Genomic DNA, 14,195 nt, shown 5'->3' with positions numbered 1-14,195 from the left:
CTATTAATCGAAGTTCAAAGGTTATCTATAAATCAACATCTCAAGGTATCTGATCAGGTATTAAAGTTCCTTTCAAATACTTTTTCGTTAGAAGTATTTCAGCAGAAGTCAATTTACAAAGTTTGATCAAAGATATATACATCTAATCAATTATGAATTGGTTAGAAGATGATAGTTAACATTACGAAAGATACTATTCTGTCAAAACTAAAAAGAGCAGAAGGAAGGAAGAAAATTTCATTCATATAAAAGTTTGACAAGTTAAAAAACCTCATATGCAGAAGAGGTAGACAACGAAGAAAAAGGTAAGTTCATAAAACAAAAAGAGTGTTTTCTTCAAATTTGTGGTTTTGTAGATGGATCAACATCTGTAGCATTACCAGACGGATCAACATCAACAATATCATCAGCAGCAGTCTCTTCATCTCCTTGAGCAGGTAAGTTATCATCATCATTGTCATCTGAACCACTGGCAAAATGATCTTGGCCAGAGCTGGAGGAGTCACTCATATCATTGTCAGAATTATCTTCTGATGAGCAATCAGAGTTGGGATATTTCAAGTTCCTAAGATCAAAAAAGGTTTTGGAAGGGAGAAATTCTGGGGATAACAGTTTGAAATCTAAACCAGGATGAATCTTAAGGATTTCTGAAAAAAAATTGATCAGAGCAATCTTTTACCATATTCTTGCAAAATCCTAGGAAGGTTGGATTATCTCCAACTTCCTTAATTGAGGAGGTAACTGAATTTAAGACTATCTGGTTTTCACTTTGTATTCTTTTCTTCTCAACTTCAATCTGTTTCCTCTCTGCTTCTAAATCTTCATGCAGTAAAGTTTTGAATTTTAAAGTTTCATTCAGGAGAGCATGAAGACTTTCTTTCTCTTTAGAAACCAAACTAAAGGAAGCATCGAGATTATCCTTTTTTGCTGTTATTTCATTGAGTCTTAACCCCAAATCATTATTTTTATCCTCCAAAGCAGACTTCTCCAGCAAAATTGAACTGAAAGCTTTCACATGATATTCTTGAGCCAACTCTAAAGTTGTATTTAGCTTTTCAATCTCATTGAACTTTTCCTGGAGTTCATTCTTTTCTTTCTCAATACTTTGTGACCAAACCAAGGCTCTGGTTAGCTTTCCTTTAAAATCTTCTCTTTCATCTGTGGCAATCCTAGCCCTGTCAAGGGCATCATTCTTTAACATTTCAAGCTGAAAAAGCTCATTCCTATAATTCAAAATGGCTTCTCTCAACATAGAAACTTCTTCCTGCAATTCAGCACAATGGTCAGAGCAAATTTCATAATCAGTATGCAAGCTATCAAGATCATTCATCAAATCAATCTCTCTGAACTCAGCGGCTGTTAATTTTCTCTCTAAAGATCCCAATTTTCTTTGAAGATCTTGTACCTCATTGACCAATTCAAAGTTCTTTTTGATCAGTTCATCATTTTCCTGAGACAAAGTTTTTTCTCTCTCCAATACTTCAGAAAATGCATTGAAGGCAGCCCCAAAACATCTGTTGATCAATCAATATATATATATATAAGTAATTAGATCTATAGTAAATTAATTCTAAATAAAAGAAAGGGAAAAATGTCTAATTCTTACCCCCACCCATGAGAATAAAGGTCAGAATCAGACATTCGTGTAGTTATTCCTCTTGTCGCGGGGGATTCTACCTTTTGTGCCCCACTCTCTAGCAACCTCCCAATTACGGCTGGCCGTATGATTTTCTTTTAAAAACCACTCAGGGTGGAAAGGATTCCCGGAATCAGCATTGCTCATGGTATCATCAACCTGGTCGGGGGCTGGTTGGAGGTCAACTATCTCAAGAATATTCTCAGGATTAACATTTACAGCAACATCATTTGAACCAGTCTGCATGATGATATTTTCTTGGTTTTCATGACCATTTTGAGGGTCAATTACCATGAGAGCTTCAGGTGGGGCAGGATTATTCTCTGGTAGAGCTACTTCATGAATTTCCTGGGAAATATTCTGGTTATTTTCCTCCAAAGGAAGAGCATCTTGATCACTTTTCTTAAAAGGGGGAACATCAGTAACTGGGGCAGCAACATCCAACACAGGGATGGATAAAGGTAAAACGGAAACGGAAATTTCTTTCACATGGTCCTCGGCAACAACATCCAAGGGAGAGACAGGAGCATCAGCATTTTCATCACATAATTGGTCAGCTATTTCCTTAATAATACCACCTGCAGCATGTATTAATATGTCTTCAGCAATTCTCTTCAGATGGTCGGAAGAATAGTCAAATAAATCCTTACCTTGATCTTCATCCTCAACCATTTTTTCTGGGAAGATGGAAGTATCGTGAGGTAAATTGGCTGATGTGTGTGACAGTAAAATTTCTCTATTTTTCTCAACATCCAAGAATTTCTTCATGTCGACTATCTTCAACAGTGGGAACTTCTGTGGGAGCAGTATGAATTTCTTTTCTTCTCTTCTTCTTCTTTGAACCAGACGAACCCTGGTCAGAAACTGGACTGTAGACCTAAGTCTGCATCTTAGTGTATTGGAGGTTCTGGAGATCCTCATCTTGGGACCAGGGGCTTACTTGCAACTATTTTCACAATTTGCACATCGGTATCTTCTCTGATGGCATCTTCTGGAGCCGGGATGGTTTTCTCCTGGTCAGGGGAATCTTTTTCAACAGTTTTTCTTTTTGAAGGATGACGGGCAGTGTGTTTCCTTTTCTTGGAGGGTTTGGTAACCCTAGAATCGGATTTCTTTTCCTCTGAAGCAATTCTTCGGAGATCAGCAACATTAGGGACTGGACGAGCAATCACTTCTGATGATAAAAATATATGATAATGAGTAAGGATTACAAAAAGAAAGAAAGGTATACAGTTGTTATTATCTTTACCTGGAAAAAGGCCGTGACTAATGAGACCTGCATCTGTCTTCAACTTGGCCGCATCTATGGGAGTTCCAGTGGGAATCATACTCCAGGTTATTTGGTCATATTCAGTAAGTTTAGGACGTACTTTCAGAGGAGATAAGGATTCCAAGGAATGTAAGCACCATCAAGACCGGAAGTTTGGATTTGGAATGGCACAGAAGAAGTACTTTTCCCGCCATTGCTTGTTGTCATGGGGAATGGAAGAATCAATGAAAATTTTGGATTCTCTTCCCAGTTCACTCACAATGCAGGTTCTTTTAGCAAAATGAAGGTATCCACGTTCGCGGGATACTTTCAAGGTGTAATAATTTCTGAAAAGGTCAACAGATGGGATACGATTCATCTGGAGAATAAACGCAAAAAAAAGGTAAACTAGTCTCCAACTATTTGGAGTAAGTTGAGAAGGGCAGACATGATAATAGTCCAATAAAGATTGAACTACGGGAATCAGGGGGATTCTAAAACTTGAATCAAGGTGATCAAGGTAAATGGTGATAACACCTGGATCAACTGAGTAAGGACTGTCGGAGGAGTCAGGGACCCATATTCTAGCATCGGAAGGAAAATGGTAACTTTCCAAATAAGAATCCAGATGGGACTTCTTTATTTTGGTGGGATACCACTCAGGACCAGTATGCTTTGTGTCCATTTTTTCTCTGGACATGTTGACAGGAGTATAAATAAGAATGGCTTCATTGTGAGCATACGGAACAGGTTTCCAGTCTAAAGGATTATGCTGAGAGGAGGAAGCACCAGACACGTTTTTCATTTGCTCGCTACTTGGAGGTATATCAGGTTGAGCAGAGGTACTGGGTACTGAAGGATTGGAAGTAGGATCCATGGCGGAGACAAGAAAGGAAGAAGAAGAAAACTGGAAAGGTAAAATCTGAAAAAGAGTGATAAAGGAAATGGCAGATAGGTATGTTTGATGTTCGCGAAGAAGAAGAGTAGAGTACGGAAAGGAACAGGTGACAATTGACAAATATATATATATATATATATATATATATATATATATATATATATATATATATATATATATATATATATATATATATATATATATATATATATATATATATATATATATATATATATATATATATATATATATATATATATATATATATATATATATATATATATATATATATATATATATATATATATATATATATAAAGAATGAGAGAAGATTTCTTGAAAGGAGGGGGAAATACAAGATGGTCCAAAATCAATGGTCATTACCTTTCATAACCGACGCGTGGGATCAATCAGCTAACGTATGAAAACAGCAGTTGAAAAGAATGAAGATGATGTGGGAAAAGGCAAGGGAACAATATGATGGTAATGCATGGGAAAAAGACGAAATTAGTGATCAAACGGCGGTAACGTTAAGGAAGCTGGAAAGTTATATTTGAAAATTCATAAAAAATCTGACAGGAAAGCGATGGCAGCTGGTTTTAAGATAATTTGGGGGCTGAATACAGTAATATGACTCCAACCAAAACAAAGGACATAATTTCATAAGGGGCATGGTCGTAAATCGATTTTCAAGATAATGATGATATGATAACTCGCCATCAAGGTTTTGAAGAAATCGAGGATTACCTGGGGAAAAGGCGTAATAGCTGGACAAGGAATACTATATGATTTTGGTGAAAAGGATAAAACCTGCTGATCAGAGTCTCATTTAGGTTCAACCTGATCAACAGGCTTGGGGGCTTATGTTGTAACTAATATATCCACTGCCGGTTCATACCGGTCAAACCAATCTTAGTTGGGTTCGATCGAGAGATAAAGGAAGGATGATCAGCGACGTCCAAAGAAGAGTGATGATCCGACAGTTATGATTGAAAAAGTGTTATAAGAGGGAAAGCAAGTATAAAAGCGAGGGAAGATCCGAAAGAAGGTAAGTCTCTAGAATCAACCAAAACTCTAAGCTCACTCTAATTGAACTCCATTACTAGCATTTTAGAAGCTCCAGAGAGCTCTGAAAGACCACCGACACCATACTGACTAAATCGTCGGAGACGAGATGCCGATCAAGACGATTGGCTCCGTTCCTTACTGGTATTCTGTTTCTTTCAGGAGTGAGAGGTTGATCGATCGAAGAGCAAACCAGATCGAATCAGATCTGAGGAGTTCGATGCGGAAAACTATGGTTCGAGGCGATCGGCAGAAATAGCACCAACACATACGTTTTGGGTTTATCGTTAGCAAGACTTCCCAGAAGTCTTTGGTGCGTGATGCCGCTCCAAAGGGCACTGTATGCAACTTGATAGTCCAGCTCCTCGATCTCGATGGCAACTTCGTCAAACCGCTTCAAATAATCCCGAATGGATTCATTTCTTCCTTGTCGTATTCCAAAAAGACTATCAGAAGTTTTCTTGCTCCCGATTGCGCTTCGGAATCGGGCTATAAATTTCTATGCCAACTCCCGGAAATTATTGATGGATCCCGGTTGTAGGCTACTGAACCACTTAATGGCCGGTCCTTTAAGTGACGCGGGGAACGTTCTGCAGAGTAGTTCGTCCTCCCGACCAAGCACAGTCATTACTGACTTAAAGTAGCTTATATGCTCTTTAGGACTTGTTTTTCCCTCGAACGGGGTGAATGTTGGCATGATGAAGTTCCTAGGAAGCGGCATGTTCATGATCTCATCTGAGAAAGGTTCCCGATCAACCATGTCCAAATCGTCATCATGATCACGGTCCTCCAACTTGTGCTCGACCTCAGCTACCCAGCTCCGGAGCCGATTTTGTCGTACTCCATCTTCATCTGATTCGGCATGCTCTTTGCCACGAGGATGGGTAGCCGTTTTTCCTCGGGGATGTACCCGAGACGATGATACTCTCGAACGGGACGGCTGAGGTTGACTTTCTCCCTGGTCTTCCTTATCTTCGATCTCCTCTCGTCGACTCCTTTGGGGCAAAGACCCTGTTTTAGGTGGCATCGAAAGACGGTCTAAGGCGCTGATTCTTGTTCCATTGGGAGTAGTTTGGCGTTTGCTCCGTTCGGGATTGTCCTCATTTTGTTCCCGAGTGACTTTTAACCTCGGGATACGCCTTGCTCCACGGGACCCTCGTGCCGTCCTCAAAGCCTTCACCAATCTTCCCGATTGGGTATTGCGTCTCGGTCCTTGTTCGACTCCAATTTGATGGACCAAGTTGCGTAATACTCCTTGCATCTCGAGCATTCCCCTCCGTAACTCGTCCATATCGGCCATAATGGCTTGTTCTTGAGGACCTCGGGAGGTTCCCCCACCATTCGGGTCTTCCAGAACCAGATTGTCCTGAAGTTGTTCTTGCTCTATATGGGTTGAGGGGTCAACCATATCTTCAAGGATCGTTCGATTATCCTCGGTATTTTCCTGTCGGGAACGTCCATTTACTCGTCGCACCATGACTTGAATATTTTGTCGTTCCCATAGACGGCGCCAAACTGATGCGGATCAATTATGCTTCTGGATCCGACTGAGCCTCCTCTCGTATCCGGGATGATGAGTCCTGCAAGAAAGGTTAGATGCGGGCCGGCTTGTGTGTGGGCAGCCGCCTCCGATGGCAAAGTCAGATAATGACCAGAATAAGGACTCATGCAAAAGCTACACAAGATTATACTCAGAGTGTATTGGATTGCTCACCAACGAGATGCGTCTATGTTTTTATATTGTAAGTGTTACCTTTTATGTATTTGGTAAGTTAACCCGACAGAAGCCATCGTATCCCCGATGATTATGCCTTTCCGTTATTGGTTCCAACAGGATAGCCGGTGGAGTTGACTTTCTCAACAGGGAGAGACTGCCTTATTTGTTGAGCGTGATGTACGTTGTGGCCAACTTAATCGGTCACGTCCCGATTGACTGTGGAGCCCCATTCAGACATAGCCCATTGATACAGTACCTGGTGAGATAACCTGTTCGGACATACTCCTATGATCGGGTAACACCCGATCATCCGGGACGGGCCTGGTAAAGTTGGGTTATGCTCGCTAGATATAAGCTTCTCGTATCAGTAAGGTTGAACAAAAAAAAAAATCCCCGAAAGAAAAAGATACATAGGCAAGATTTGGAAACTCAAATAATCACATCTTCAACCCCCGGAATGATGCGGAAAGCTGGAAACCAGTAGCAGCTATTATTCAACTTGACATGAAACCCCAGTAGTAGATTAAATGCCAAAACCTAGCAACTGATTTAGAACCTAGATTCTTCAGCTCATACCAGCCATTGACTCTGAGAGAAAAGGGCGAACAGGGTGAACCTAGATTAAAGTTCAAGGATTGCTTTGATAAGACAATTTGGTTGAGAGGCGAGGGATTACAGCGCCTCTGAGGTGGTGGTGGTGGCAGCGGCGGTGGCGGAAGAAGCACTGCTGAATGTTTTGGGGAAAGCATGTTTGGGTTAGTGGAGAGGCTTTTGGTTTTCAGAAGAAACCTTTGAAAACATGAGAAGATAATGGAGGATTTGTGATTGAAAATGCTAAAGCTTAGGATTCAGTAGGATTCCTTTTTTAAAAATAAAAACAAGATTATTAAAGAACCAAATGGTTCGTTTTGGCTCGAAACAAACCGATTCCACAGTTTGAGTTAAAGTTACTTTTATTGCACATGTTGATAATCGACGATAGAGATCTAATGTAAACTCAAAAATGAAATCTGACCTTTCACTGCTCGGAATAGTGCATTTAATGCACTGCTCCTAAGCAAAATCTAGTGGTGTGTCGTTTTTGACAGGAGCCCAATTGCAAGATTTAGGTAGAATTTAGAAATGGTTAAGTCACCTACATAAAGGCTGGGTATGAAAGCATAATTTATAACAATCCTATATGGTCAAAATGGTCATTTCAGTTTTATATTTAACAAAATAAAATTAACCATGGACAACGGATAATCTTATGTTTTGTAGAAGGTAGGCAATCAATAATTTTTTTCACTTTAAGTGGGTAGTCAAGAGCTTCACTCCATTAAACGCGTGATAACTAAAAAATTTATAGAAATAGCAAACATAATGGGCTTTGGGGTTAATGATGAACAGCACCTTTCGAATCATCTCACTGGAAAAAACATTGATATCTGTAATATGATCAAATAGATGCCATAAGGCATGATAAGTAAGGTACAAAAGGTGGAGCTAAGCGAGTTTAAAGTTACTAATATATGGTGCAATCAACAACAATCTTTGGTCTAATACCTTACAAAAATGCCCTACATGGCCAAAGAGATAGTAAAAGATAGGGGTGTAAATAGATATTTGAAAGTAGAAATTCATATCCATATCAATTTATGGGTATTTGAATCTGTCCGACTACTAATAGGATGCGGATATGGTAATACCCTTTCCAACTGATTATTATCCGTCTGATAAAGTTAATTTTTTAGATTTACTTTTTACTTTTTACTTTTTATAAAATAATTTACTTGATATATGTGAATATTTTTAAATTTTTTTATTAAAATAAATAATAAAATTACTAAATTCTTAAATTTCAAATCTAATCATCACAAATAAAATGTTAAAAATGTCAATCAGTAATCAAAAACTTTTTACCAAAAAAAAAAAGATAGTCGAAAACTTGTATTCAATCTAGATCATACACGTTCAAAATAATTTATTTCAAAAAAATAATTATTCAACTATCATTTGAATTCGAAAGAATCCTTTCAAAAACCAAGAAAATATTATTCGAATCCATCCAAATATAATAAGATTTGAATATAATATTTTCACTATCCTTACACCCCTAGGACATATGTTAACAAATCCTTAGAAGAGATACAAAATGCCAGAGCAGGCTCTGAAATTGAGTATTATATGTAACTAAATCTTATAATTCATTATATATTCATTGAAAGAATTGTCTCCAAGGGCCACAGGATCGAAACCCGGCCCACCTCTTCTCCATTCAAATTGACCCAAGTCTTTGGTTGCTGTCTCCGCCCTTCCACTCTACTCTAGCTCATTTAGTCAAGACTCAAGAGTCGGTGTATTTCGAATACATTCATTTTCCTTGAAGCTGTCAAGTTGGATTGGATTGGATTGGCATGCCTTATTTGACTTTTGTTTTCCTCTTGCCATAGTAAACCTTTATTGGTCCCTAGCTCATGTGTTTTCACGTCAATCACGCCAAATAGTTCATTCAATAAACCACTCGGGAAGTAAATGGTGGGTATGATCATGATTAAGGTTAGTGGATGTGGATTAATTGATGATGTTTGATCTATAGACCTACCGTTCGTAATCTCATATATATATATATATATATATCAAATGGACTGATTTTGAGTGAATTCTTAAGGGCTTGAATCGATCATTGCTCCTCCAAGTCAATCATAATTCCAAATGGTGCATTCGATTCAAATCTACAGTATCCACTCAAAAGACTTAACTGGATGTGAAATGATCGTTTGATAACCGGTGATGCAGACAAACAAGAAAAGCCAAAGACCACTAGGAGTCTTTCCTAGTGAAAGTCCATTGAGGCTAGCTTCTCTTGTCCATCTAAGCCCGTGAGAACCTCAAAGCGGTAGAGAAAAATCTGAAAAGAACAAGATGTCACCCATTATAAATTAGAAGATACCATATGGTCATTGGAAACCATAACCAACAAGTTACCAATGGCTTATTTCGCCATAACTATTGCAACGTTTCTTTGCCTTTTCTCCTTCATTTCATCTGCTTCTGGTAGTAGATTATTAGATGCCAATTCTCAACCGTCAAGTGAAGCAGAAGCTCTCCTGAGATGGAAAGCCAGTCTGCAAAACTATTCAGTTGCTGCTCTCCGTTCTTGGAAGCTTACAACTTCATCAGCAATCGTCCCACCATGCAATTGGTTTGGTATAACTTGCAACAAAGATGGAACGGTCGTTGAGATTAACCTTTCACACCTGTCGTTGCAAGGTACGCTTGATAACTTGACCTTTTCTTCATTTCCCAATCTCATCAAACTCAATCTCAGCTCCAATGAGCTAACTGGAATCATACCAGTTCATATTTGCAGCCTCTCCCAACTCATCCACCTTGATCTCTCCTATAATAGTCTTTCTGGTGTTCTGCCTGCTCCCTTGAGTAACTTAAGCAGCTTGAAACTCTTATTCCTCCATCAGAATGAAGTCAGTGGTCGGATTCCTATAGAAGTAGGCAGTTTGAAAAATCTGGTTGGGATATCTATAGGTTGGAACAGAGTTACTGGTATGATTCCCCTTGTTCTGGCTAATCTAAGCAACCTTCAATATCTATACCTGCTTTACAATGAACTCAGTGGTCCAATACCATCAGATATTGGGGTTATGGGAAATCTAGTTCATTTGGAACTATCGGGCAACAAACTCAGTGGTCCTATTCCTCATTCTCTAGCCAATTTAAGTAAACTAGAGAAACTCTATTTGAGTGGGAACCAATTGTCTGGTTCAGTGCCTTCAGAATTTGGAGGTTTAAGAAATCTGATTGACTTAGGGTTTTCCCGAAACAAACTCCACGGTTCAATCCCTCATTCTTTGGGTAATTTAAGTAAACTGGAGAAGCTCATGTTGTACGATAATCAGTTAACTGGAAGCTTACCTCAAGAAATATGCCAAGGATCAATTAAATCTTTTCTAGTTGCAAATAATAGTCTTATGGGTCTTATTCCAGACTATAGGAATTGCACAAGTTTATTGAGAGTTCGATTTGACTACAACTTGTTAGAAGGAAACATAACTGAAAGTTTTGATGTACACCCACATCTTTATTACATTGATATGAGCCATAACAGATTGTATGGAGAGCTGTCCCCAAATTGGGGAGAATGTAAGAATTTGTCAGTGTTCAAGATTTCTCAAAACAATCTCAGTGGGAAGATACCAAAGAAATTTGATCAATTAATACGACTCGGACTACTTGATCTTTCTTTCAACAAACTTGTAGGAGAGATACCAAAGGAACTTGGCAGCTTAGCTAATTTGCTTGGCTTGTATTTAAATGGCAATCAGATTTCAGGGCATGTACCATTTGAAGTTGGCAAATTACTCAATTTGGAGCACCTAGACCTATCATCAAACCAGCTAACCGGATCAATCCCAACACAACTAGGTCAATGCTCCAAAATGTTGTCATTAAATTTGAGTCATAATTCATTGAATGAAAGCATTCCGTCTCAAATTGGTGATATAGTAGCCCTACAGGAACAACTAGACCTTAGTCATAACTCAATCAGTGGGTTGATACCACCACAACTTGCTAACTTGGTAATGTTGGAAATTTTGAACCTATCTCACAATATGATCACCGGATCTATTCCGGTTGTTTTGGAAGAGATGGTTAGCTTGGTATCCCTTGATTTGTCTTATAATGAGTTGGAGGGTGTTGTTCCTAATAGTAAAGTTTTCAAAAATGCTTCACCTCAAGCATTTAGAAATAATAAAGGGTTATGTGGTGAGCTTCAAGATCTACTCCCTTGCCATCAATCTTGTAAAAGAAAGAGATGTGCAAACAATAGACAAAAAGTGATATTCATCATTTCTTTTTTGATAGGAATTGTTGGAATATTTGCAATCATTGGTATCCTCTTGTTCTGGAGAAAAACTTTGAAAAAAGAAAATCTTGAAGCAAGGAATGAAGAACTAATAAGTATTAACCATGGTCGTATATTTTCAATATGCAATTTCAATTGCAAGATTGCTTATGAGGACATCATTCTAGCAACAGAGGATTTTGATATCAAGTATCGCATCGGAATTGGAACTTTTGGAAGTGTTTACAAAGCAGTTCTACCCACAAGCCATGTAGTGGCCGTAAAAAAGTTCCATCAATTGAAAGGTGAGGTGATAGATGATGAAGAAAGCTTTAAGAATGAGTTACGCACATTGATAGGTGTAAGGCACCGGAATATTGTCAAACTTTATGGGTTTTTCTTCCACCAACACTGTGAGATTCTTGTTTATGAGTACATGGAGAAGGGAAGTTTGGCAAATATCTTAAGCAATCAATTTGAGGCTGTTGAGTTGAATTGGATGAAAAGAGTAAATGTTATAAGAAGTGTGGCCAACGCTTTGTCGTATTTGCATAATGATTGTACTCCGCCAATAGTTCATCGGGATATTTCAAGCAAAAATATATTGCTCGACTTAGACTATGAGGCTCATGTATCTGATTTTGGTATCGCAAGACTATTAATGCCAGATTCATCTAATTGGACGTCACTTAAAGGAACTCATGGATATATTGCTCCAGGTATTTAAATTTATTATTGTTATATAATATATTTTTTATTGTTGTTTATGATTTCTTTATATTCCATTTAATGTTTAGGTTGTAGAAAATATATATATATTTCATGTTTGTGAATTTGTTGTCATTGTTTATTTAAAAAAAAAAAAAAAAAAGACGTCTCTACTTTATTATCTTTGAGTCTATGTGGAGTCTAAATTATAATATAAAGATATCTTATTTCATTGAAACACAATTTTTTCGGATTACTAAAATTTAGGTAATATGATTAAAACGGTTGATGGATGGATAAGTATAATCTTTGGTAATTTTGAGATTTTATTTGTTGTTTCATGGTATTTCACATGTATCTCGAAAAGTGATGTATAAAAAGTAGACTCAACAACTATGATTATAGGGAGAGTAAATGCAATTAAAAACTCTAGTTAAATACTCAACCTTGACCCTCATCAGGACCACCTTGATATGGTCCCGACTCACCCAATTAATGCACTTCATCCAAAATTTATGGAAAGTACAACTTTGCATTAGAAAATTTAAAGTTGAAAATATATTAGAATTATGCACTTCATCTAAAATTTATGGAAAGTACAACTTTGCATTAGAAAATTTAGAGTTGAAAATATATTAGAATTATGCATTTCATCCAAAATTTCCACCTAACTACTACACCAAGCTTCCCACTGTCCTCTTGGTAATCAATAGTGATTCCTATCTCAACCAATTTGCCCAATATGCAATTTTAATTCTATTTTTGTATTTATTATCATTAAATCAAGCTTGAGACATAGACATTATATCCAAAAATTATATAGAGACATTATAGATACTAGTCTCTTTACGTGACCACCCTTTCAGTCCATACACCTTATTTGAGGGACCCAAATTTTGCGTGAATTTTGAATGAATCAAGAGGATCATCCTATCCTAATGTCCCCTCTATCATACATTCGAAAGGAACTCTACCTCAGAAGAAAAAATAAAGTCAAACTCTCCAGAATGTATGGTGACAAAGAGTTAAGAAAGGATTACCTGGAATCAAACTCATTATAAATCCCGAGATGTTTTCAAGTGACAAAATGAAGCAAAACATTAATGATAACATAAAAATCTAGGATACGTGGACTACCAATAGGTACATGAATAAAAGATAAGTAATTAAACTTGAGCTTTAAAGTAAACACCTGATTTGGGAAAGAAAATAAAATACAAAGTAAACACCTGATGTGTCCATATATTAATCTATTATTGATATACCTACGGTACCTTGGGGTCCCAAGCTCCGACTGGATTCAAATTTGACACATCACTTTGAGACGAGCCTAGCAAGAAGACTCATGGTTTTTTCGCTTTTCGGGATTGTTTTGATTGAGTTTTTGGACATTTTTCTATTCTCAGTGGCATTTTTGTAATTGTTATATTTTTTTTTTTTTATTTTTTTATTATTACTATTTTTTGGGGTTAATTAAAACCCTATAAAATTGTATTTATGCTTCTTTTGATTGGCAGATCAATATTAATCTTCTTGTTAAACATTTTTGAGAGAGAGTTTCTCTTTTATCAATCCAATCATCTGTTTAGCCTCAAAATTCGTTGTTGTTTGGCATCAATTATATCAATCATTTAAACTACATTGAAGACTATTCGAAACTTGTTTTCTTGTCCTACTCATACATTTTCACTAGATAAGTTTTTTTATTTCCTTGCAGAGCTGGCTTATACTATGGTTTTAACTGAGAAGTGTGATGTATATAGCTTCGGAGTAATGGCATTAGAGACAATCATGGGAAGACATCCAGGAGAGCTTATTTCATCTTTAACATCATTAGATGACCAAAGGATGCTATTAAGGGATGTCTTAGACCCACGCCTCACCTATCCATCAGATCAAAAAGTTGCCAAGCAGGTGGTTTCTGTAGTAAGCATAGCACTAACATGTTTACACAGTAACCCACAATCCCGTCCAACTATGCATCAAGTATCAAAAGAGCTACTTGTTCTCCGACCATGGTTGTTAGAGAATTTTAATACAATTTCTCTAAGTGACATTAATGACATTGAAGTACAATAA

The 14,195-nt window shown here is 37.4% G+C and overlaps 1 protein-coding gene across 1 annotated transcript; it reads left to right on the top strand.

Annotated features, from left to right (window-relative positions):
- Positions 1-9,534: 9,534 nt before the first annotated feature.
- Positions 9,535-14,195, top strand: LOC149005253 (uncharacterized). Its single transcript, XM_089169500.1, has 3 exons — positions 9,535-10,373; positions 10,428-12,127; positions 13,834-14,195. The coding sequence occupies exons 1-3, from the start codon at positions 9,535-9,537 to the stop codon at positions 14,193-14,195; spliced, it is 2,901 nt and encodes a 966-aa protein (XP_089025626.1).

Source organism: Hakea prostrata, chromosome 9 (assembly GCF_041222555.1).
Source record: "Hakea prostrata isolate BN-2017 chromosome 9, UWA_Hpros_2, whole genome shotgun sequence".
Lineage (NCBI taxonomy): Eukaryota > Viridiplantae > Streptophyta > Magnoliopsida > Proteales > Proteaceae > Hakea > Hakea prostrata.
Note: the sequence above shows the minus strand (reverse complement) of the source record. Positions and strands in the feature narration are given on the sequence as shown.

What these genes read in the sequence shown, in the direction of transcription:
- LOC149005253 (XM_089169500.1), top strand. Translation starts at nt 9,535, where the DNA reads ATGGCTTATTTCGCCATAACTATTGCAACGTTTCTTTGCCTTTTCTCC. An exon ending in AGAAATCTGATTGACTTAGG is followed by an intron (nt 10,374 to 10,427) that starts GTTTTCCCGAAA and finishes GGGTAATTTAAG; the next exon opens with TAAACTGGAGAAGCTCATGT. An exon ending in TCATGGATATATTGCTCCAG is followed by an intron (nt 12,128 to 13,833) that starts GTATTTAAATTT and finishes ATTTCCTTGCAG; the next exon opens with AGCTGGCTTATACTATGGTT.